The sequence below is a fragment of the Thunnus albacares genome, chromosome 16 (assembly GCF_914725855.1).
Source record: "Thunnus albacares chromosome 16, fThuAlb1.1, whole genome shotgun sequence".
NCBI lineage: Eukaryota > Metazoa > Chordata > Actinopteri > Scombriformes > Scombridae > Thunnus > Thunnus albacares.
This window is the reverse complement of record NC_058121.1, coordinates 23997717-24022504: the sequence shown is the minus strand read 5'-3', so window position 1 is coordinate 24022504 and position 24788 is coordinate 23997717. Positions and strand designations below refer to the sequence as shown.

General features: G+C 39.9%; 1 protein-coding gene across 10 annotated transcripts in view; it reads right to left on the bottom strand.

Annotated features, from left to right (window-relative positions):
* Nucleotides 1-21218, bottom strand: part of adgrg6 (adhesion G protein-coupled receptor G6) — a 132472-nt gene extending 111254 nt beyond the window's left edge. For 6 of the 10 annotated variants that reach the window (XR_006407784.1, XR_006407785.1, XM_044376644.1 and 3 more), the window contains exons 1-2: nt 20319-21217; nt 4611-4702 (exon numbers count right to left, since the gene is read on the bottom strand). Coding sequence is in view for 8 of the 10 variants with exons in the window: in XM_044376644.1 (XP_044232579.1) it covers nt 4611-4702; nt 20319-20320 (94 nt within the window). In the remaining 2 variants the exon portion in view is untranslated. Of the gene's footprint in view, nt 1-4610; nt 4703-20318 lie in introns of all 10 variants that reach the window. The other 4 variants (XM_044376652.1, XM_044376653.1, XM_044376650.1 and 1 more) reach the window with 3 other exon arrangements.
* Between the last annotated feature and the right edge of the window lie 3570 nt (nt 21219-24788).

Genomic DNA, 24788 nt, shown 5'->3' with positions numbered 1-24788 from the left:
ACACACACACACACAAACACACACACACACACATATGGGTTATGTTCTTGTCACCAAAAAGCAAAGCGTACACCGCTAACCTCTGTGTGTGTGTGTGTGTGTGTTTGTGTGTGTGTGTGTGTGCTGTGGTTTGGTGCTGCTGGGAACTTTACGAGTGTGTGTGAACCGCTCGGTTTGGCCTGAGGCTGCTGGTAGGGTATGGAAAATACATTAAACACACACACACACACACACACACACACACACACTTCCCCTCCCTTCCTCTGTCTCTCTCTCTCTCTCTCTCTCTCTTTCTCTCTGTTTCTTTAACTTTCTGTTTGAGTTTTAATTTTTCAGTTTAATGAGCGTTATTGGCTCGAACGTGGAAAACATCGACAGCCAAGAATCTCTCTCTGCCTTCTGTCTATTTCTCCACCTCCAGTTCTCTTTTCATAACACTCCGACAACATGGCCAAAAGTATGTGGACACCCCCCCCCCCCCCTTGTCCAAGATTTTGTGTGTGTTTTGTTTTTTTCTCTCTCTCTTTCCTATTTCCACATGACACTTCCCTGCACACAAAAACCAGCTCCATAAAGAAATGGTTTTCCCAGTTAGCTGTGGAAGAACTTGACCTCAACCTCATCCAGCATCAGCCAGACCTCATCAGTCAGCGTTGATGGTGATAAAGTCTGAAGAGTGGAGGCGGTAAGTGTGTTTCCATCCACCTGTTTTTATTTGCATTTGCAATTTGTGCACAAAAAAAACCTGAATAGAAACACAAAGAACATGTTGAAATATCTTTAAAAAGAGTTTCAAAGGAGTGAATGATGACATGGTTTTCCATCATTAGAGATTCGACTGTCGCTCTTTAATGATGTCATCGTGTTACGTCTTCTTCTTCTGCAATATCTCCTCCACATATATGTAATTGAGAACTTGTCTCGTCGTTAACGGTGTCACTGTCACGTGTTGCCAGAAACATGAAAGGTGTCTACATACTTTTGGCCGGGTGTTAAAAGTGTTTAACAAGAACACCCGCAGAGAGAGAGAATGAAATCTTAATGAAACACTTAATGAAACACTACATATTAACCGTGTGTGTGTGTGTGTGTGTGTGTGTGTGTGTGTGTGTGTGTGTGTGTGTGTGTGTTCATGCTGCATTTAGCACATTTTCAGCTCATCAAGCAGAAACTTGCTTCTCAGTTATTTTGGCAAAACCAACTTTTTTTTTTTTTTTTTTGCATTTTTCACTTCCCAAACGTGCAAATACATTAACACACTTACACCGCTGTGACATCATCAGTTTGTCCACACACATGCTCGTGCACACACACACACACACACACACACACACACACACAGTCCGACCGAGCACAAACTAATGAATGGACGAATCATGTGAATAAACAAATTGATCATGTGAACATACAGTGTACACCAACAAACAAACCAATAAACAATGTATTTAATTAATGAAAGTCGATCCAACAAACAAACAAACAAACAACAATCCAGTGTACAAAAAATTAAATTGAACGACTGATCGACTGAACGAACGGACGAATTATTGAACCAACAAATGAAGCAGTAAATGAGGAATCGATTGAACAATTGAACAAATTGAACACACGTAGCAGTGACGTTTACGCTGCAGGGATGGAGACCACATGGGGCTCTTTACCAGAACACAACCCAATGTCCCGCTGCATCAGCCAATCATACAACCGCACATTCCTGGTGGATTACTTTCTAACGTGACCGCCGTGGTCGGCTGTTTACCTCCCGATCATCACCACGAAAGATATACCAGCTGATAACTTCCCAGAGATGTAAATTCCTGTCTATGAGTTCAACAAACCCGCTGCTTCTGATAAATCCTTAAATGCATTAATCTGTAACTCCAACTCAACTTCCTGGATCTTATTTCATTATCTCACCGGTACCTCAAACAACACGCCTCCAACACCCGCTGTAGTGCCAGATTTGGCCTAACTTTTACTCGGGTCAGATGTCTGACAGACTGTGACACCAAAATAACTTCCTGGTGTGACTTTGTAATATCTACATTTGGTTTATTATTGTCAGAAATATACACCAAAGAACAAACTGTAACTTTCTACACATCAACAACAGACATTTAGTACAAAAAAACAGGTCTGTGACAAGAGTTCAAACCCATAACTGCTCTGAAAAGATTAACAACATTTTAAAGAATGAATGGAAGCATGATTCCTGCGATGTGTTGCAGCATGGCTGCATGGATTAATGCATTTAAAGAATAAACCAGATGGACATGATATCATGATATCTAACAGCAGAGTTGTGACTTTTTCGGCAATATGACGAGCGGGAGGGTTTTTTTTTTTGTTAATGGAAGCACATGACATGAAGAAAAAAAACATGCTCGAGCACAGAGATGGAAAAATACGAGTAAAGAAGGACAGTGGGAAACAAGTGTGTGTGTGTGTGGAATATGGAAACATGGGAAGTAGAAAAGACACAAATGAAAGATGGAAATCATATAAATCACTGCTGTCAGATGAAAGTGCTGCATCTCCGAGCGCTGCGGTTTTCCCATGCCCATTGAAAAATGCACCTTTTTTTTTTTTTTCAAACAGTAACACAAAATTCCCTTAACTTTCCCTTCGAGTAAGAGACGCAACATTTTTACCCGACAGCAGGAAAACAACAGACATGATAGCACATTAATGACATGAAAAACAAAACATGAATGAAGGCAAAAAAAAAAAAAAAAAAAATATGGATGTTAACCAGAAAATAACAGCTTCAGAACAGTTTATATTATTCCTCCACCGTTATCTGGCTCCAAAAGAGACATTAAACGACTATTTTATGATGTGAAATTTAATTAAAGAAGCACTTTGCAGGATAATTCAGACTTTAATCATCATATAAAGATGAGAAAATTACACCCAATTTAGTTTTTTTGTCATTAAAATCACAGTTGCCCTGTGAAGCATTCAACTTTCTGTATTTCATACACTGAATAATAGAATTAAAATGATCATCATGGGCTCATTATGCTCCTGTAGCCACTTTAGATCAAGATAAACACTCACTCAGATTCATTTTCCAATAGAGGATTAAATGTCATAGTATCTCCAGATAATAAGATGTTAATTGTGGACACTAACGTCATTATATCTAATTATTCACTCACTTCATTCATCGTCTCACTGAGGGCTGCAGATTATTTTATGACTTTATTTTGTCAGAAGAAGTATTTTTCTTTTCAGTTTTTTTGTCAAGTTGCTCTCACAGCTGTTTGTTTTTCGAGGACACATCGACATGAACTGTGATTGGCTTCTGTTTGTAGCTCCGTCTGCACACATCATGTTGATTAATGGTAGCTGGGAGGATGTGTGTGTGTGTGTGTTCATTATCTCTTGCACGTTGCATTCTGTTCCCCGCCTTGTGCAACATAACAAACCGTTCTCTGCAGCCACACACACACACACACACACACACACACACACACACAAGGAGGACTCTCGTTGATTAAATATATTCTCCTCTGCAGCCTAGTGTGTAATATCTGTAATAGTTAATGTATACATACTGGATCTCGTCTTTATTGGCTGTCTAGAGGTGAGGATTGGTTCGTCAGTGCAGTTGCAGGTGCAAAGTTCAAAGTTTTGAGACACATGTATGGAGGTTTACAGGTGCACATGCAAGAGACCTGAACCATGCAACAACCTTAGTTGATCAATCTAAACCTGATTCTAATCTCAACCTTAAAACAAAGTCTAAACCCTCAAACTGCCCTTTAAAAAAAGGAAGAGCTGTAACAAAAAAAATCTCACTTTCTGAAAACCTCCTTTCTTAACAAAATGCTCTCACTTTAAAAGAAATGTCCTCACTTTTCAAAAGCGTCTCCTCTTACCTAATATCTTCCCACTTTCCAAAGATGTACCCTCTATGAAAAAAAAAATCTTTTTGTTTTAATTGAATTTTCAAAAATTTTCAAAAACAAATTTTGAGAACCTTCCCCACTTTAAAAAAATGTCTCCCCTTCTTAAAACGTTCCTCACTTTTAAACAATGATGTAATTCTCTTAAAACGTCCTCACCTAAAAAAATTCTACCTTCACATTCAAAAAATGTCCTCACTAAAAAGTCCCTGTCCTCTCTCTTCAAGTGTAAAACTCTAACTCGTCCTCAAAATGTCCTCACTCTCCAAAAATATCCCTTCTTACAAAATGTGTCTTAACTTTCCAAAAAAGTCCTCGCTTTTAAAAAAAACGTCCTCCCTCTCTGTGTCCGTCTTTCTGCTAAGACTTTGATTTAAAGCTTTGATTCGACTAGCTGTTATTTTAGCGACATTAAACGCTCACATACTCATCCGCGTCTCATTCCAAGTTTGATTTCAACTTCAAGTTTCTTGGTTTTTTTTCATGTGTGGAAGAGCTGAACAAGCAGATGTCGCTGTGATTGATTTCGATTACATTTCCACAAAGTGAAAAGTTTCCACTTCTGCCTTGAAGTATTGACTCAGCTTTGTCGAGTTGGACAGCTGTGAGAGCAACTTGTTTGTAATTTCCCCCCAAAAAATCCATCTTTTGCTGACATTTCCTGTTCAGAACAACATGGTGGCTGAACTGGTTTCCTACCGTTCCTGTGCAGAGTCATCCACAGCAGTACGACCGGGACGACGTGACGGAGCCTCCACCTTCCACCTCCTCCGCCGGCTGTACGGGACTCCCTGAAGAAGCAGCGGGAAGACGACATCAGTCAGTACGACACAGAACTATATGAGCTATATAACAGAGGCTGGTTGAGATGCTTATTGTGGTTTTTACAGCTGTTTAATGTCTGTAAGGAAAAAAACACAGCACTTTTCATGCTGAAGTCACTAAATGTATCATTTGTTTCCCAATATAGCACAAAAAATCAACATAAACAAAAGAACCAAGGAAGTAAGTTATAAATAAAGCATATCAATGTTATTTTCTTCATATATATGAATGTATATCAGCAAATAATACATTATGATAATGATAATGGTAATATACAGTATAAAAAAAGCCACTTAAATTGCTGCATTATAAAGCATTAACTCTAAAATCATCTTGTATTTCCTCAATAATGACCTGAGACTTTATGACCTTACATAAAAAAAACTTCAAACAACTATTTCAAATGTTCAAAATGAAACTTTAAACTCAATAAATAAAGTTTATTCCCATCTTTCCTACGAAGAGCGCTTCATGCCCTTTGCTTTACTGCGTTGTTTTTGATTTATGATCAGTTCCAGCATCTTTTTAGGAGAATGTTCTATAAATAATAAAAAGAAAACATTACTTTTTTAACCAAAAATGCAGAGGTGATGAGTTTTCAGCCGTGAGTTGTGTCTGTCTAACTTCCAACAAGAGGACAGGCCAGCAGAGACGATACCCAGGACAAAAAAAACTAAAGTAAACTGAGTAAATCACTCGACGCTGCTCCGGTTTATTGCTGTGAGTGTACGGTAATAACTGAAGGATGAACAGATGAACACATTAATGTTTTGATCAACTCAGAGTTTTCTCCCATCTGGATGGTGGCTGGACAGTGAAAGGACTCTGTTTACACTGATTTAATAAATCAAACTGGAACTCTAAAAGTGCCAGTGCTCCAACACAAACACAAACTTTCAGATGATAGTTTAGCATGTTTAAACAGTTAAAAATGCCAATCACAGTCTACTAAACCCGAAGGTAATGTCCACAGACGGCCTGTTTTCTTCTGTTTTGTTTGACCGACTGTCCAAAATCCAAAAATACAGAATTTTATTATAATTAATACTGAAAAGAAAAGTAGTGAATCCTCACAAATAACAGGCTGGACAATTAAACAATTAAACAATTGTCAGAATAGTATTATTGTTGTGTTATGTCCACTGGCAGCAGGATAAACAGGTGACCAGGGATCACACTGGGTACCACCTACGCTCTCGTGATGGCCCAGAGGATAACGCCCCAGGGGAGCCAATCAAATCGGTCCATCAGGCAGCGATAATGTCGTTACAGTGACGGACTCACGACACTGATTCTGCTAATGAGACGAGAGCCCTCATGAGGATGAAATCAACCTGTTAAAGGTCTGAAAATCATAATATTAACATCAACACTCTCCTGTTGATGTGTTGATCAGTAAGAAATAGATGAAATAGCTTATTAGTCTTTGGAGCCGTTTCTAAACAAACTAACACGAACAAATGATGAAGGAACATGTCACCCAGTGCAGCGGTGTTGCTCACTGATGTGTTTTTAATTGTTTTTGGACAACAACAGAGGTCTACGGCACAGAGGAATAAGATATATCAGGCTTTTGTTGCTAAGGTTGTTGCTAAGGTTGTTGCTAAGGTGTTTCCATGTGTTGTTCGCTCTCATAGTTCTGATCAGATTCAGCTCCAACATGTATGGATGTATTTGAGAAGTACATTTGGAGTAAAGAAGTAGAAAAAAAGTGAAGTGCTGCTACTATAGTTTGTTTACGTAGCCTCTGGAGCCGGAGGAAGCTTCCTGACCAATCAGAACAGAGTGGGCTCATCAGGAGGCGGGCCTTAAAGAGACAGGAGCCAAAATAGCCTGTTTCAGACAGAGGCTGAACTGAGGGGCTGCATAAAGGGCCAGTATAAGATAAATAAGGAGTTTTTAACTGTAAATCATGCAAAGATATTCCAGTAGAGCTCAAGAGTATAAATATAGACCTGGAAATGTGCAGAATATGTCCTCTTACATCATTTCATCGTTTCTGCTTCTCAGCTAGCAAAAGCCTATTAGACATCTCTAAGTTGGAGTTAATTCAACCTTAAGCTACTGTAAATGTTGAGATGTAAACCTGATATAAATCAATACGTTTATTTGAAAGGATTCAGATTCAATAAGTTGATGTTGTTTTGATAAAATGCTATCAAACCCTGATCGCTTTGAGTTTGGTGGGTGAACAAATCTAGAAAAATGCGATGTACACTTTTCACAATTTTGTGACACTTAAAAAATTAAATAATCGAGCGATTCATTGTAAGAATCTGACAAATCATTAATGAAAATAACAAGTTTGTTGCAGAACCTGAGTGCAAATTACAACATTTAAGAACACACTTCAGTAAAACGTAAAAGATATGAATCCTTCACTGTTTCACAGCAGGACAGACGCAGCAGGGTCACACTCCGCTTCATGTTTTATTCACATATCAGCTCTGTTTGGATTCTACCCGTCTATCACTCTCACACATGAAGATATTATGACGAGATTGACACGGGAGTGCAGCACTGTGTTTTCTTGAAGCTGTCAGCCGTCTGACACCTGAGTTCATCTTTTATTTTCTTGACGGAGGTCTGGACGCTCTTATCTGCTCACCAGAGACTAAAAAAGAAAAGCCTGTTATCTGTAGTTCATGACGCTTCGCAAACAAACAATCCAAAACTCAAAAATTTAACACAAGACAGATAAAATCTTTTCAGAATAAAATACAGATAGTAAAAGACGGATTTGTTTTGAGGTGTTTTCCTACAAATTGTCTTGATATCAGGGTCAATTTTAGGTTTGTCATAATTGAGTTCTGTAAAATTATCAATCATATATTATATATTAGCAGTCATTCATGACATTTGAATGTTACAGTGGTTCCTTTTTAGCTTTTCTACCCTTAAAAAAACACATTTAATGGAAAAACGTTGCACAATTTTGAAAAATTCCAGTTTACCATTAGCTTGAAATATCAGCTTTCAACAGGCTCAATCCCAGAAAAACCAGTATCTGTATCAGTCTTAAGAAACCAGTACCGGTCTAATAGCTCCAACATGAGCAGGAAAAATCCCCATACTGTATATGTTTATTGTTCTTGGCATTTCAGCTCACATCTGTATAATGAGGAATAACAACTCTTGTTTTAGCTCAACACATTTTTGCTTTCTGAGTGCGCTGTTACTCAACACAGCTGCTGTTACTCGTGTCCTGGGATTAAAAAGACCTGAAAACCACCTTGTTTCCACAGAAAGCCCAAAATGGTTTTGAAAGGCTGAGGTCCAGAAAACATGTTTGGCAGCTCAAAGGAACAGTGTGTTGATGTGACCCTGCAGCTCCAATACAGAATGACTGCAGTTACGCGTGTGAAACGGAGCAAATACTTCCATGGGCCACTCAAAACCGGTTTGTCTCATATGTTCCGAGATCGGGGCGATTGTGAAGCACCACTACAGACAAAGCACAGATCTTTGGAGCAAACATACCCACTCAAATCCAAACTGAAGGCATAGAAAATAAACAATCAAAGAGTCCAACATGATCAATCCACTTTTTGAGATGCACATTTTTTAATTTTTTCAATGCAGCCCTTATTTTAGGCTACTTGAAATGAGAAAAGAACATTTATTTACTATTAGAGTGCTTTGTATAATAGCATGTTAGTTTTTTTCATGTTGTTGGTGTATGTACTCGTTCACCTCACGTCAACTGTATTCATTTTTCTATGTGCTGAAGTAGCAATACCGGAGGCCAAGCAATTGGCTTGTTCCGAACAGGAACAGGAACATGCATGAGTAACACCAATTCTGTTTTCATTGCACTGGCTCCCTGTCTCCTTCAGGATTGACTATAAAGTCCTGCTAGTCACATACAAATCCATCAACAGATATGCACCTCCCTACCTACAGGAACTGATCATACCACAAACTTCCACAGCAGCTGGAGGGGCGTGTTGGTGTCTGAATCTGATTGACAGCAGCTGGAGGGGCGTGTTGGTGTCTGTGCTTGATTGACATTCACTGGAGTGGCATGTCATTGTCTGTGTTTGATTGACAGCAGCTGGAGGGGCGTGTTGGTGTCTGTGTTTGATTGACAGCAGCTGGAGGGGCGTGTCGGTGTCTGTGTTTGATTGACATTCACTGGAGTGGCATGTCATTGTCTGTGTTTGATTGACAGCAGCTGGAGGGGCGTGTTGGTGTCTGTGTTTGATTGACAGCAGCTGGAGGGGCGTGTTGGTGTCTGTGTTTGATTGACAGCAGCTGGAGGGGCGTGTTGGTGTCTGTGCTTGATTGACAGCAGCTGGAGGGGCGTGTCGGTGTCTGTGTTTGATTGACAGCAGCTGGAGGGGCGTGTTGGTGTCTGTGTTCGATTGACATTCACTAGAGTGGCATGTCGTTGTCTGTGTTCGATTGAAAACAGCTGGAGGGGCGTGTCGGTGTCTGTGTTTGATTGACAGCTGCGGGCAGGCTACCTGTGTCACATCGTATGAACTAAGAAACAGTAAACAAACTGCTGTAGCTACAAGTCATGGACAGACTGCGTGTTGCTAGAAGGGACTTTGAAGAGCAACGAACAAACCACCATCTAACAGGTCAGAGGTGACATTTGCAGGCATGTTTACATGCTGTTCAAGCACTAGCTCTCACTCTGACCTCTGAACTTCACTGTATGCCGCGAAAGCGATGCATGTTGACAGCTATATTCTGAGCACTCTCTGCTGACCTTTTACTATAGCAGCACAGACACACATATAGTAATCTCTGGTTATGCCACTGGTACAAATAACAATTATCCTCACAATGTCTGTAAGTTTAAAAATGGGAAACTACTGTGCTTTAGTGTTTTGCTCTATAATATAGTCTGTTGAAACCCCTTATGGGCCACACAAACACTACACTGAACACTCTTCGTCTTCTAACCCAGCCACATTGTCTTGTTAATAATGGATTTTTCCATGTTAATGGTGAGTTATGGTTGTTTTCTCTCGGTTATTTTTAGTCTGAATCCAGCCTGATGCTAATCTGAGCTCTGCAGACTGTGAAACTATAAACACAGCAGCAATTAGAGTCTCTGTGGGCTGGTTTTAAAGTTCATTTCATGTTAATTACTTACAGGTGTTAAAGTTACTTGAGTGTTAAAAAGTCAGACTGCACGACAGGATTATGATATTATGATGTTATTATTATACAAACTTGTCCGACAACCTGGATTTCAGTATCTCTGAAATCCATCTGACAGACTGAACATGTTTCTCAATGAGGAGGCATCCTGGTATTCGTTAACTTAATATAAACCATATCAAGTGAAACCAGACACATACAGTGGTCCACAATTGGCCACATTTCCTACACCTTCTTTACTCTTCACACAGCTGCAGTCAATGTCAAGGATATCACTGTCTATGCAGCTCAGACTTCATACATTGACCTTTTTATGGTATATTTCTATATTTTACTGTTAGGAGCTAGCAGCTAGCAATAAAGGAAGAATACATAGCTACATCAATTAAAAACAAGGTAAAATTAACAATGCTTAAAAGGTTAAAGTGCAGGAATGGACAATGAGACAAATAATAAATAAAAAGTAAGAATAATTAAAAGATTAAAAGCAATAACAATTACAGTCAATAAAATTGGCAATTAAACCTGGGGACTCACTCAGCGGTATTAATGAGGTCAACTTGAAGTATTTTTGAAGCATATTCCAAGTATGTGGGGCACAGTAACAAAAAGCAGATCTTCCTAACTCTGTATGAATTTTTGGTACTTGCAGGGTGAGCCATGTCTGTGAGCGGGTACAATGGCTACCAACATCTATCTACTAAAGGAAGGAATCTGTCTGTATGTCTGTATGTGTGTCCTTCACGTATCTCTTAAAACGTTCATCTGATCGACTCCACACTTGGCGGGTGTCTGGCTGGGGACCCAATGGAGTGCAGTGTCAAATTTGGTTCAATTTGGACACACAATTCATTTAATATTAATAAACTTTGAATAAACCAGCGATCAGCCACTCTGTGCAGGGGTAGGGCGGAGCTTCAGGGCTCTGCCAACTGACTCTAGCATGTCAGGCAGAGACCAGAGACGAGGAGGGACACGAGTCAGAGAAAAGTGCTGTAAAGAGAGAAGAGTAAACAGCGAGAACAGAGCTTTTCATCGAGAATGGACACTCTGACCCCGTGTCTAGACAGAAAGCGTAGCGTTAGCAGCACATTTAGCAGATCAGCAGCGAGTAACTCCACACGAGGCGTTCAGGTACATGGTTGACCATGGGTCACCCGCGTTTTGGAAGCACTCAGAGCCCAATACGCAATGAATGTATTTACACACATAAAACGGAGCAACGGACTGTTCAAAACCAGTTTGTCTCATATGCTCCGAAACCGTGGCGATTGTGAAGCGCTACTACAGACAAAACACAAATCTTCGGAGCAAACATACCCACTAAAATCCAAACTCAAGGCACAGAAAACAAACAATCTAAGAACCAAAAAGAACATCAGTTTCTGTCATATTGTTGGTCTGTATACACGTTCACATTTTACAACAGTATTCATTTTCTATGCGTTGAAGCAGCAATACCACAGCCCAGACGTCACCCTGCTCCAAACAGGCACATTTTGAACTAGTTTTGAACTAGTTCCAAGACAGCAGGGCTGAGAGATGTGAAGGGGGGGGGGGGTGGAAGGGGAGGGGGGGGGGGGGTGGGGTGGGGGGGCGCTTTTGTAAAATAGCTCTGTAAATAAAAAGGGAAAAAAAAGGAACAAATGCTAATCCCTTCTTGTTGACAGAGGAGGCAGGCCAGTTTTTTGGTAAAATAGACAATGGTGTTTCCCATAACTATCTCCAGTAATTAATCTTAATGCGGAGTGATATACTGCATCCAAAGGTTTGAGAGTGGAACTGGCCGCCCGCCCATAAATAACATCTCCATAATCCAATAGAGAGATGGAAGGATGGATGTATAAACGCCAAGGACATATTTTTGTCCCCATAAAAGTAAAAGAAAAATCAATAAAATAAATAACTTAAAATAAATACACGAAATGGTCAAAAAATTTCAACCGAATCATTCTGAGAATAAGACTACAGCTTATACTCCCATAAAACTTTAAAATCCAGGTCAAACCAGGTTATTCAGTGAGTGCTGGCCCTGTTTAGCTCTGTAGTAGAAACCAGAATAAAGATAAGGTGGTCCTGTGCTGTAAGTTTAAAGGGAAAAGAGATAAAAATCTGTGGTAATTCAACCCAACACAAGACATGAAGCATTAACTTTGACCTAATGGGGTGGAGAAGTCAATTTTATAGCCCAGTATCACGAATCACAAATTTGCTTCAGGGAGCTTTACAATCTATACGACAATAAATCATCTTCTGTCCTTAGACCCTTGGTTCAAATAAGGAAAAACGCCCTAAAAAACTGGGGGGAAAAAAATGGAAGAAACCTCAGGAAGAACAACACAGGAGGGATCCCTCCGCCAGGACAAGACGTTGGGGTATTGGAGGTATCCTGAAAATGATCCAAATTCATCCTCTCAGGGCCACTAATGTCTGCATTATCAGCCAATGCATTCATTCTTCAAGCAAAAAATGCTTTTATTTTTCTTTTGCTTTCAACAATGAGTGCAGAAGTAGCTTCAGTTCCTTGATTAGCCACATTACAAAGCCACAGCAGTAAGATGGTCAGAGGTCAGAGGTCACAACATAAAAAAAATCAGGATGTTGCTAAGCGTCTCCTACTTTCAGAGCCACAAGGGAACCGAATCCGAATGTCGTATTTGGTGTTTTTGTTGGCCCGTCACTCTTCTGGCTGACTTGAACATATTTAGCTGTCGCTGCTGTCAGCAGGCTATAAAACACGCAGACTGACAGCTGCGTGATGTCAACGCCATAAAAACAGACGGGTGGCGATCGGAGAGTCAGCGGAGCGGGAACATAAAATCGGCTCATCTTTTAGACACCGAACTGTAAATCACACACAGGTAAGGACTTAAAAGGTGGGAAAGCAACAGAATGTATAAATGTTATTTTAATACATCATTTACTTTTGTTCCACTTTAGTCTGTTAATCAATTAGTTGTTCAACAGAAAATTAATCTGCAACTATTGTGATAACAGATTTATCATTTTGAGTCATTTTTTTTGAGATAAAAATGCTAAAATTCTCTGATTCCTGCTTCTCAAATGTGAATATTTTCCTGTTTCTTTAGTTCTCTATGACAGTAAACTGAATATATTTGGGTTGTGGATAAAACAAAACATTTTAGGACGTCATCTTGGGCTTTTTTTTGGAAGACAGACAGATGACGTCGTCCTGCTGATGGAGGCGTCAGATCAGGAAACACCTCATGTGTCGCTCTGGATGTGTTTTATTGTTGAGAATTTGAGAAATTCTGCAACTAAATTCAACTTAAATCATTTAAGCTCCCGGTTAGTTTTAGGCGGCAGATTAAACGTATCTGCTGCAGTGAAACTTTCATCCAAAAGTCAAAGTTCTCTGTGTTTGTCTGGCTGCTGCTCATCTCTTAAACCTCTGAAGTTACCTGTGTGTCTGTCTCCAGATCAGCGGCGTGTTTGAATAACTTTACACGGCAGCTGTACGTTTACTCTATCTCTGCCTGATCAAACTGATGAATTATTAAACACTTGCTGGATTTAAATAAGTAAAAAGAGATGAAGACTGAGGAGGGAACTTTGAGACTTTCTGAACTTGTAATTAAAAGTTCTACTTATTCTCTTAGAAACACATTGTGTGCATCATAAATATTTAAACCAGGCGGCATAGAAAGAGAACACAACCCGGTTTAATTTCATCGTCCAGCTTCGTCGTGTCCAGCGCCGCAAATTCATGCAGCTCCTGACATTAAAAGAAAACTCGCCTCTTTGTCAAGTCATGCGTCTTGTTTCCTTGTTTCCCCTCCTCCCGCCTCCGTCTTCAGTATGGAAATGGGAGTGAATGACAAGCAGAGCGAGGTCATCGAACACGAACCGCATAAAGAGAGCGATTCATGTGTCTGCAGGGCTGGACGGCAGCCTGCAAACCCTCCGCCTCGAGTCAGACATTTTGTGGCCCAGAAAATCCTCGATCGCACAGTCACACTGAGAGTTTCACATCACAAAAAAAAAAAAAAAAAAAAAAAAATAGGAGAATCCACCTTCAAATTAAGAGGAAGAACTTGGAAGTTGTGTTTTTTTTTTTACAGCTGTGGTTCTCAAACTTCTTTTATCATCACCGTCATGCCACATAAACAAACTTAATCTGAAGATGATTTTGGGAAAATGTGTGACCAAACAAATGTTTTTAAACTTAAATAACATCAAGAAGAACATAGATTTTTTGAGTTACTGTTGTACAAATGAAAAATGCAGGTTCAATTTTGCCCAAACTGATGAGTTTTTTGTCACAAATGACACAAAGCTCAAGAGTAAAACAGGAAAAGTAGGACCCTGTGAAATCCATCTGAATTTTTCCCAAATTCCACTTTATTTTTCTCAAGTTCCCTGTTTTACATTTTAATTTAAGTCTGTGTTTTATGATTTAAGCACATTTTGTCATCAGAAAGTATGAAGAATCATTGAGTTTCCTCCCTATACTTTTGCATTACTTTATGATACTTTTCTTCTTCTACTCCCTCTGAGCCGTATGTCTGTTTCCTCTCAGCTGCTCCTCCCAGTGCACCGCCCCAGTATGGATCAGCTCATTGACTTTACTTTGAACTGGGCATTAAGTATGCTGATATAGTGCTACTGCTCAATAGGCATGGTTATGTAATTAGTGAAAGTAAACTTCTTAGATCAAGAGGTCTCTCCAGAAGAAAGCAGTAATCTACAGGATGCTGTCGGATCATTCGGAGCGCTCAGGACGACTGCACGGATACAGACAGATGGTTCTAAATGTAGAGAGTTCGGCCTACGAGTAAAAAAAAAAAAAAAAGATGTCTGCTTGATTATGAAAGAGCTGGATCCCAGAGGGGTTTCACTGAGGACAAGGAGACGTCTCCGGAGGCCCGAAAGGCTTGAGTTTATAATAAGAGTCAATATGCCAGATGAAACTCTGTCCCTTAGAGAAGTAAATCAGCCTCCGGAAACGTCTCCTTTTCCTTCCAAGAATTCAAAAACGGTTAAATTTGACACAGTCATCAGTCAGCAAACAGATTTCCTCTGTCAGGAGTGTTCGATCATCAACGTCAGTCTAAAATTCAGTTTCTTTATATCCATCAAAGAACTTTATCTTCTAAAAATGAGGTTTATACACTGCAGGTTTGCATCAGCGAATACCTGAGCATGAAGATTCATTCTTGACCTTTTATAATCAGAAGAATCTGAATTCCAATTATTATCTTTTTTCCAAGACTTTCAGCTGCATCTCATGGTCTTCACCAGAGCTCACTGAGTTGTCACCCTTTATTTTAATCAACATAACTTTTTTGATGAACATATTTGCAGAATTTTTTCCGACAATGCTGAAACTACATTATGATTGTTTATATTGTTCTGTTCAAGCACTCAGTTTTCATCAGAAACGAGCAGTGAACACACCACAGACATATCATCACCTTTTAAGTTGATATGTTAAACAGTTGCTTATTTCCACATCCAGCAGTTACGGAGCAACTTTATCATTCATTTGGAGTCGTGTTTCTGTCCACCTGGTGAATTTAAGTCCAATATTCACTCTCTTTTAGCTCTGTTTTTGCTCTTTACCAACTCCTGAGGGAAATATCTGGCTCTTAAGCTGCTAAATGTTCCACAATGTTCACCAGCTAGTCTACAGCTAACTGTGTCTGTTTGCCGTTTGGTGCTGAGCAGGTAGTGTACAGTGGCTTTTTAGAGCTTTTCTCTGAAAACAGCTGGATGCTGCAGCCAAAAAACGACGCTATAAGACGACTGAGAGTGAAGCAAAACAGTAAAGTTGCAGCCAGACAGATAAACAACGAGCTGAGACTCGTTATAAAGCTCCGTAAAGACGAGAGGAGCTGCAGAGTTGCTGATAAAAAATATAGATTATAGCAGTTTTAAAGTTTGCTAAAGAAGGTGAAGTATGGAGTCAGCACTTAGATCTGTGCAGCCACCATCCGCCCTGACCTCGTCCCCATGACTTCTGGAGAGGATGTTTCCTTCAAAATAAAGTGTATAATCATCATTTTTCGAAGACAGGGTTGCATCAGGAGGTCAGATTCTCATGTTTGGATTAGCAGAGATAAGACACCCGTCTCTGTTTCAGCTCCACTTTGTGCTTCGGCCAAAAAACAAGGGTGGATTTTTATAAATTTCTCACCCCACGCTGTTTTATGTTTGCTGCGATTCCCCCCCGGCCTGGCCTGTGACTGACCGCAGGGAGAGTTATGGGAATGCCTCCTCCTTCTTCTTCTCCTTCTTCTCTGAATAATGTCATCAGGATCTAACTAAACCTGCAGGTGGAGAGATCAAATCTTCCCCTTCACTTTAATTAAACCACATTCCTCTCCGGACCACCTGACTCTCACTTTTATTGGCTCACTCGTCGTCTTGATTTCACTCTTTTTTTGCTTCATGTGTCTAACAGCTGCTGTATCTTTTTGTTTAAGCGGCTAAAACTACACCTGTAAACATCTTCAGTCATTTTCTGACATTTTATAGATCAAACAACTCGGTGTTTATCAAAACTGTTGCCGATCGATCGAGTAATCGTCTCATCTTAAGGTAGTTCAGGGACAGGTAAGCCCCCCCCCCCCCTCCCTCTCTCCCTCTCTCCCTCCATCCCTCCCTCCCCCACACCGCACACACTTCCTGTCAACAGGACGCCGTTTGACGTCACCTCATGTCTCCTTCGTATTCAGAGCTTCAAATCTGGGACACACAACATGTTTTCTGGGCGTATCGCCTTAACAGGTTGTGTAATCGCTGGCAGTGACAGCGTCCACCTTAAACAACACTTTCTTTGATAAAGTCAGAGTCACATCACTGCAGCGAGATTTTCAACTCTTATACAACCGTCACTGCAGTGATTTTAATCCTCTGTGGTATCATTTTAACATCTGTTTATTATTCCAACACGTTAATCATCCTACAGGTATATTCATCTCTTCTTTTACTCTTTTCAATTCAGCAGCTTTCAAGTCAAACTTTGACTCATTTTGACATTTGAAACAGTGAAAACATCCTAAATTATGTTATTTTTTTTGCATGAAATTTGATTAATTTTCCTACAGTGACCCTAAAAATGGAAATATTTTGTAATTTTAGGCTTTTATACAGAGAGACTGTTCTTTAAATTTGTTGAAATTATTTTTAGGCTCAATCAAATTTCTTTAAAACATATTATGATTATTATTTGTATCTTAAAACAACATCTCCTCCCTCTCCTTCGTGTAAAAATCGAGAACCTCTGAACATGTAAATATTGTTGATTTCAACAGTTGAGACGTGATTGCATCCTGGACCACAACTGGCTCCAAACTAGTTAAGATCAAGTTTACTTTATTGTCATTTCTCAGCACTTATAGATTGAAACAAAATTTGTAACCCCTCCTGCACACTGGCAGCATTCATGTGTTTGATGGTGGGAGGAAACCAGAGCACCTGGCGGAAACTCACTCGGACACGAGAGAACATGCAAATCCGCACAGAAAGGTCCAAGATCCAATCCAGGACCTTCTGGCTATGACGAACCAGCGCTGACCACTGAGTAGTAGCTGTGATGTCACAAATCCTGCTCGTAGCTACACGTGTTAAATTTAGATTTAAGATGAACTCAGAAAAACAAATCCTTTCTGCACAGTGAAGACAACGACATCCAGTGGAGGAGGGGCTTTAAATTCAACCTCTATCAGTTGAAGTCAGTCAGAGTCGAGGGTGCTGAGAGAAGGTCTATATGATTAAATGCTTTTTGTATTCATTTGAATGGCCAACAACATTTTTAACACCAGTTTTAGAATATTTTCTACCACTACAGGCGGCAAACTTGAACATCAACATGCTGTATATTCAGCTGTGGACAGTTCACACACACTGAACGCAGGTTTATCCCTGATCAGGAGACGATTTATTGTCACAGCCGCAGCCACGCTATAGCAATAAAACAATGCACTTCAACTTTATAACACCCTCCAACCCACACACCCCTACACACACACACACACACACACACACACACAGCAACTCTGAACTCGCTTCCTGCGCTGCACCACACCGAGACGAACACACAAAACATCTGAAATTTATAGTGAAAATATTGTAACCAAGACCAAAGTGAGGAAACGTAATAAAGACACATTTGCCAACCTTCAGCAGAATCTCCCAAAATCTAAGTTTTTTATTGATTTGTTTAGTAAACTTTTTTTTGCCTTGCAGTTACAGCCCTCCGCCAGTAGGGGCTGCTGCAGCCTCCTCAGCAGGCTGTAGACCACTGCTGTTGTCCAAAAATGATTAAAAACACGTCAATGAGCCACATCGCTGCACTGTGTGACATGTTCCTTCATTATGAAGAGTTTGGTCATGTTAGTTTGTTTAGAAACGGCTCCGAAGACTGATAACAGTGATCATGTTTTCAGTCTCAGGAGAGTAGTTCTGTGTAAAGCCACTGAGCATGTGCAGGAACACGGGTCTGTTACAGCTTCACTTGCTTGTTGTGCTACATATCACAACCTCTCGACTCTGTACTGAAGTTCTTTGAGAAATTTATAATGTCACCGTTTTCCTGAACATGCTCAGCGGCGTCTGCCTTACTACTCACAACTTCCCAACTCTATGAACAAAGTACTTCTTTCAACCCAAACAACGATCCTTCCCTAAAACTAAACCAAGTGGTTTTTGTGCCTGACAAGAGCTGCAACAATTAGTTGATCAGCAGAAAATTAATCGCCATCTATTTTGATAATGGATTAATCGTTTGGAGTCATTTTTTAAAAAAGAAAATGTCCAAATTCTCAGATTCCAGCTTCTTAAATGTGAGTATTTTCCTGTTTCTTTACTCCTCTATGAATAAAAACTGAATATCTTTGGGTTTGGACAAAACAAGACATGTGAAGACGTCACCTTGAGCTTTAGGAAACATTTTTCACCATTTTTTGACATTTTACAGACAAAACAACTAATCGATTAATCAAGCAAATAATCATTAGTTGCCGCCCTAAACCAAACTTTAACCATATCGTTGTCACATTATAAAACATATAACCGTGTTCCCACACATGCTCAGTGGCTTTTGGAGCCGTTTCTAAACAAACTAACGCGACCAAACTCTTCATAATAAAGGATCATGTCACCCAGTGCAGCTGTGTGGCTTATTGACGTGTTTTTAATAGTTTTTGGACAACAACAGAGGTCTACGGCACAGAGGAATAACATATATCAGGCTTTGGATTCACACATGATACTTGTCAGTAAATCAGTTCATTGTTGGTTTGGATCCAAACATGAGATTTGTTGACAATAATAAAAAAATATATAGAAAACTGTCAGACGTATCCTTTTAAACTTCAAAGATACACACAATGAGTTTTGGCGAGAAACACTAACAGGCCTGTTGTAAGTCACTACTGGAATATTATAAGGATTTAATATTTACACCACATCAGTCCAGAAACATTATAGCGACTTTAACCATAACTCTTCATTCCTGTGGTTCCTAACATGAAGGTTGTAACCTCAACAAGGCATCACAAGATGATTAAAAACATAGGAAAATCTAAATTCTGCTTTTCTCAGATATTTGCTTTTTTTTTTAAGGGAAACATTGGATACTTTTTTTTTTATTTTTACTGCCTCTAAAAATGAATCCAATGAAACAATCTGAGAAGAAAACAGTCACTTTTCCTTCTCCTCAAAAAGAGAAGAAACTCTCTTCATGTTACTGCTCAGTATGGCGGAGACAGATTGTAAACATATGAAACTATAGGCGGCCAATAGCATCATGGAAAACATCTTTTTTTTTTCTTCTTCTTCAGTTTTCCACCACAGAGTTCAGCTCTCATGTTAGACAAAAAGAAAAGAACTTTTTTTACTGTGTCGCCTGCTTCTCCCCATTAACCTCACGTCAATCATCAAAAAAAACCCAAAAACTTTCAGCTCAATCACAAAATCACAACTGTTTCTGTTTAATTAACGCGTTCTGGCACCTCTGAGAGCGCAGGGAGAGCGCAGAAAACGGGGCCGGAGCGGCTCTGTTTAACGGGAGGAAAAGTTACTGAAGGAGCATTTAAAGTAAAAATAATTAACTTAACACCAAAGTGCAAAGGTTAAGAGTCCGGTTGAAGGTTTAAACGAGTTATTTCTCATGTTTAAATGGCTGAAAACAGCGCGGGATCGACTGGCTGCAGCGCGTTAAGTGAACCTGGAGGAAAAATAATGAGCTCGACATGAGGACTGAAAGGATATTTTAGAAGCAGACTGCATGAATAAAACTTTAAAAACTAAATGTTAACATAAAAACGATGCTTTTGTGTATTTAAAATGTCATTAAAGAAGGAAAAAAAACTCGCTTTTTAAACCCCTCAGACACAAACAAGCTCCTAAATGCAGATGTTAAAATGCAAATATCACATTAAAACCGTCAGACAAACATATTCCTTGTAAAAATGTTTAAAGATTTATGATTTTAGGACTCACATGTGTTCACTGGAGCGGCAGCTGGTCCCCCTGCAGGATCATTCTCCCTCTCCACAAACTCTGCACTTCAGTTTTTTTTTTGGGGGGGGGGAGTTTTTCTTGCGCTGAAACTTTTAAAGACTCCTCATCAACGTCTCCAGAAATCCAAAATGCGCCTCGTTGACGCGCAAAAGTCTCCAAAGTTCGGAGAGAAAGTGAGACAGAGAGAGAGCGAGAGGAGGAGAAAGCGGGTGGGTTCGCTTCAATGATCCGGACTGCCCGGCGGCGGGGACAAGATGCTGCCACTGACAGAAAGCCAGCGGAGAGTTTCAGGGTTTGGTTTGGAGACGCTGTGGAGTCAAACTGGAAGGACTGGAACAGCTCTCTTCCGGTCAGGATGCCAAAATAAATGTAGCCGGGCAGGTTTAGAGCCAAATGTTCAAAATAAAACGAGTCGGACACATTTATGCGCCAAACAGAGAAAAGAAAGAAAAATGTTTGACTTTGGGCTCTGAGTGCCAGATGACAACATGTGGGAAATAAAACATCCAATCACAAAAGTATATCTTAAAGGAGAGGTTTTCAAGTTTGATTGTTTTTTTTCAATATATTTTGGGGCGTTTTCAGTGTTTATTAATGAGACAGTGGAGAGATGACAGGACTTGAAGGGAGTGAGTGATGGAGGGTCACATGTATCAAAGGTCCGCAGCTGGACTCGAACTGCAGAAGTTGTGGTTATATGGCTGTAAATTAGGCAGAGACTGTAAAAAATAATGGACGTACACACCGTGACGTCACTCCATGGATGTATAATACAGAGAGCTGGATAGGACGCCGCTGCCGCTCAGCCTTATAGCCAATTTTCCTAGTGGCCACTCGCCGTATTACAACGAGAAATACCCCAAAAATCATTTTTCCCCATAGACCACCTCTGTAAAAGAAACGTCTGTAAAACTGTTGACAGGACACCTCGAACTGCAAACAACGTCAATTATGACTCTTTCTACTGTTAATTTTTGATCCATGGAGGTTTTACATTTGTAAAACTTTCCTCGAGCTGAAAAAAAGCTGAGCTATTCTTACAGGACTGAATGGGCGCCATTTTTTATCCGGTATCTAGCTCTTATAATACATCCATGGCATCCATATATTAGGCATAGACTATAAAAAATAATGGACGTAGCCACTGTGACGTTACCCTGGTTTGTGGACTCCTGTTTTGAAGCCTTGAGTTTGGCATTTTGACCATCCCCATTTTGGATTTTTGGAGCCAGAAGTGACCATATTTTGACGAGAGGGTGGCACTCACCCTAATGCTAGTTGCTAGCTTGGTTAGCATGGTGTATTTGCAGTCCATGATTAACTGTGATAATGCTAATGCTAATTTTCAGTAGTGAAAAACAGGCTTTAAAACCATTAAAACAAAATGTACTAACAGGAAAAAAAACTAACTGAAATTAACTGAAAACACTCTGAAATAGCGACGGCTACGGCTATGCCTGTACTCTGTGAATCTGGGGTCGCGCTATGGTTACGTTACCTAACCAACATTGTCACCATGGTAGCACTGTCACTCAAAGCAGCCACGCCCTTAATTATACATAACTTAAAGCCTTAATAACATTTTAATGGGTGAGTTATATAACCCCACCCCCCCCTCAGTCTATGGGGACTGACTCGCTTTTGGAGAAAGCCTCTAGAGGCCATTCATGGAAGTGCAGTTTTTGGTATTTTGGCGTTCGCTTCATTTTTCAGTTCCAGAGGTTGCTGCTTGGTATTAAGCTACTGAGACACCTTCAAGTCTGTCTTAAAACAACAGTCAGGAGCCCAAATGAACACTGAAACAGGTTTTTCTTGCTGTAATCATTCCTCCTGTTCATACCGACCATTTGAAGATCCCTTCATAATGCACTAATAGTGTAAGTGATGGGGAACAAAATACACAAGCCTCCTTCTGTACAAAAATATATTTAAAAGTTTATCTGAAGCTAATATGAAGCTTCAGTCGTCCAAATGAGTCAAATCAAGTAGATATCTTTCAACGTTACAGTCTTTTTAGTGCCAAAGTTCCTCTTTTTATTACTATACTTCCACCGCAGCTCAACGGGGAAACACAAAGAGGGAATTTGATGCTAAAAAGACTGTAAATGTGTCAGATATCCACTTGATATGACTAACTCAGACTGCTGAAGCCTCATACAAGCTTCAGATACACTTTTAAATGCATTTTTGCTCAAAACAAGGACTGTGGATTTCAACTCCCATCACTTATGTTGTGAGTGCATAAGTTTTAAGTTTAAAGATATCAACACTTTCAGCTGTTCTCAATTCTTCCTCAGACTGTTCCAATGTCCCGGAGCATAAAATCTAAAAGCTGCTTCACCAGAAGTTTTCGTCCTGCATTTTAGAACAACTAAACGAGTCCAGAGAACCTGAGAGTCACACACGAACAACACGTCAGAGCTGCTGCGAGACCATGAAAACCTTTAAAAACAAGCAAAATAATGTAAAAAATCAATCTGAAAACTTACAGAAAACCTATGTAAAGACTTCAAAACAGCTGTAATGTGTTCTCTCCTTCTGAGTTATGAATTATAACATTATTTAGGGGGGTAATAGTCCAGCCTGCTAGATATAAAAGCATTCATTAATCTCTCTGTGTCACTCAGAGAGAGAAATGTTGCACTTAAGCTTTATTTTTGAGGTGATAGAAAGCAAATTTGGTGACATACTGAACCCCAAATGAGCCTTTAAGTTAAAGTTTGTGAGCAGTTTCTGTCTTTGCACCTTAAAACCTCTGACTAAAGTTTGTGTTTTATCCTGGTTGAGCTGCGAAACGTTTTGTGACATCGAAGCACCGATATCTAAAACCCATCTAAAAAGAGCTTCAGTCGGTTCCCGCGTCAACAGAGAAGATATCCGGACCGAGTATTCTGCAGGTTCAGAGGCTGTTTAAGGTGAAACCATTTGTTCAGCATCATTAGAGAAACAACAGTGACATTAAACTGACCGCTCCCCTGTTGTCAATCATCAAAAACCAAACCTGAATCATCTCCGTCATGATAAATACTTTGTGATAAACGTCGGAGGACAATGGAGACACTGAGGTGAGCCGTGTTTGATTTGACTTTAAACGTCACGCTGCCAGATTTTCCTCCTTGATAAAAAGTCGCGAGTGGAGAAACGAGGCTGCAGAGATTTGCATGGAGAGGCAATAAAAACGCTCCATCATAACCTGCTAGATCTACGTTAGTGTGTGTGTGTGTGTGTGTGTGTGTGTGTGTGTGTGTGGGAGGAAACTTTTTTATGTTATTGATAATTGTCTCTGATGAAGCTGCTCTATAAAAGCACTAAAACATAAAAGCACGACGGTGAAAAAAAAAAACAAAAAAACAAGAGTGGAAAACTATTCAGACATCAGCAGGTGGTGACAGTAACGAGCCGAGGGAGGAATTTACAATCCGCACCGAGGGACTTTTACTGATAAACATCAAAAACGTGCAATCATGTGATCAGCGATGATGTGATCAGAGCTGTGCGTCAATATTTTCTTAACTTTTCTTTCTTTTCTTTTTTTTTTTTTTTTTGGTGAAATCGGCGCTCACAACAACAACAACAACAACGTCACACGGTTCAGTGTCCACTTTGCAGATGTTGATTTAGAAACGTGCGCGCGCTTTTTTTTTTTTTTTTTTTTTTTTGCAAATTATCACGTAGACGTCCGAGCTGCGTGAAGACAGGTTTTTATATGAAAACACAGCTGCTGTTGCGTCAGAGAGAGAGAGAGAGAGACAGAGAGAGAGAGAGAGAGAGAGAGGAGCTTCTTCAGGTGATGCTCACATTGGAAGTGACAGTTATTTACATTTCAAATTAGAAAGCCAGTCAGAGGTAGAAAACGTCCTGATCTCATCTCTGATGGGGCTTTTTTTTAAACTCAGGCTTCAGTAAACCTACATTAGAATGAGTAAAGCTGTTTAAACATGTGTGATAGTAGAGAGACAGAGTGATATTTTGTGTAGTAAGCTACAATATTGAGTGTTTTCAGAATGTTAGCAGTCAAAAAAAAAACCCCACCAGAAAGATGCAGAATGAGTGAGTGATGTGCGGTAAAGGGGCCTTTACATGTTTATTGTGCCCCCGGGGGGCCCATTATCTCACAAGCCACCGTGTCTTGAGTGTCACAGACGCTCCAGCTGATTCAAAAAGTCTCAACTTCTCCCTAGAAACACTGAGTCATCACTGTTTTTTAATGAGTCATTCTGGTCTTAATCTCTGATGAATGTGTTGGTGGTCATTTTGGAAGTTATTGCTCCGTTAGCTCCAAACGGAAAAGATGGACACCGACCATAAGGAAGTTAGCAATCATGCAAAGTTAGCAAATGAAACTTTACAGGAAAAAAAACAGACAGATTGAAAAGTAGATTCACTGTTACAAACACAAAAAAACCTAGAAGTTATTTTAAAAAAATGTCATTAAAATGCTTTTAACTG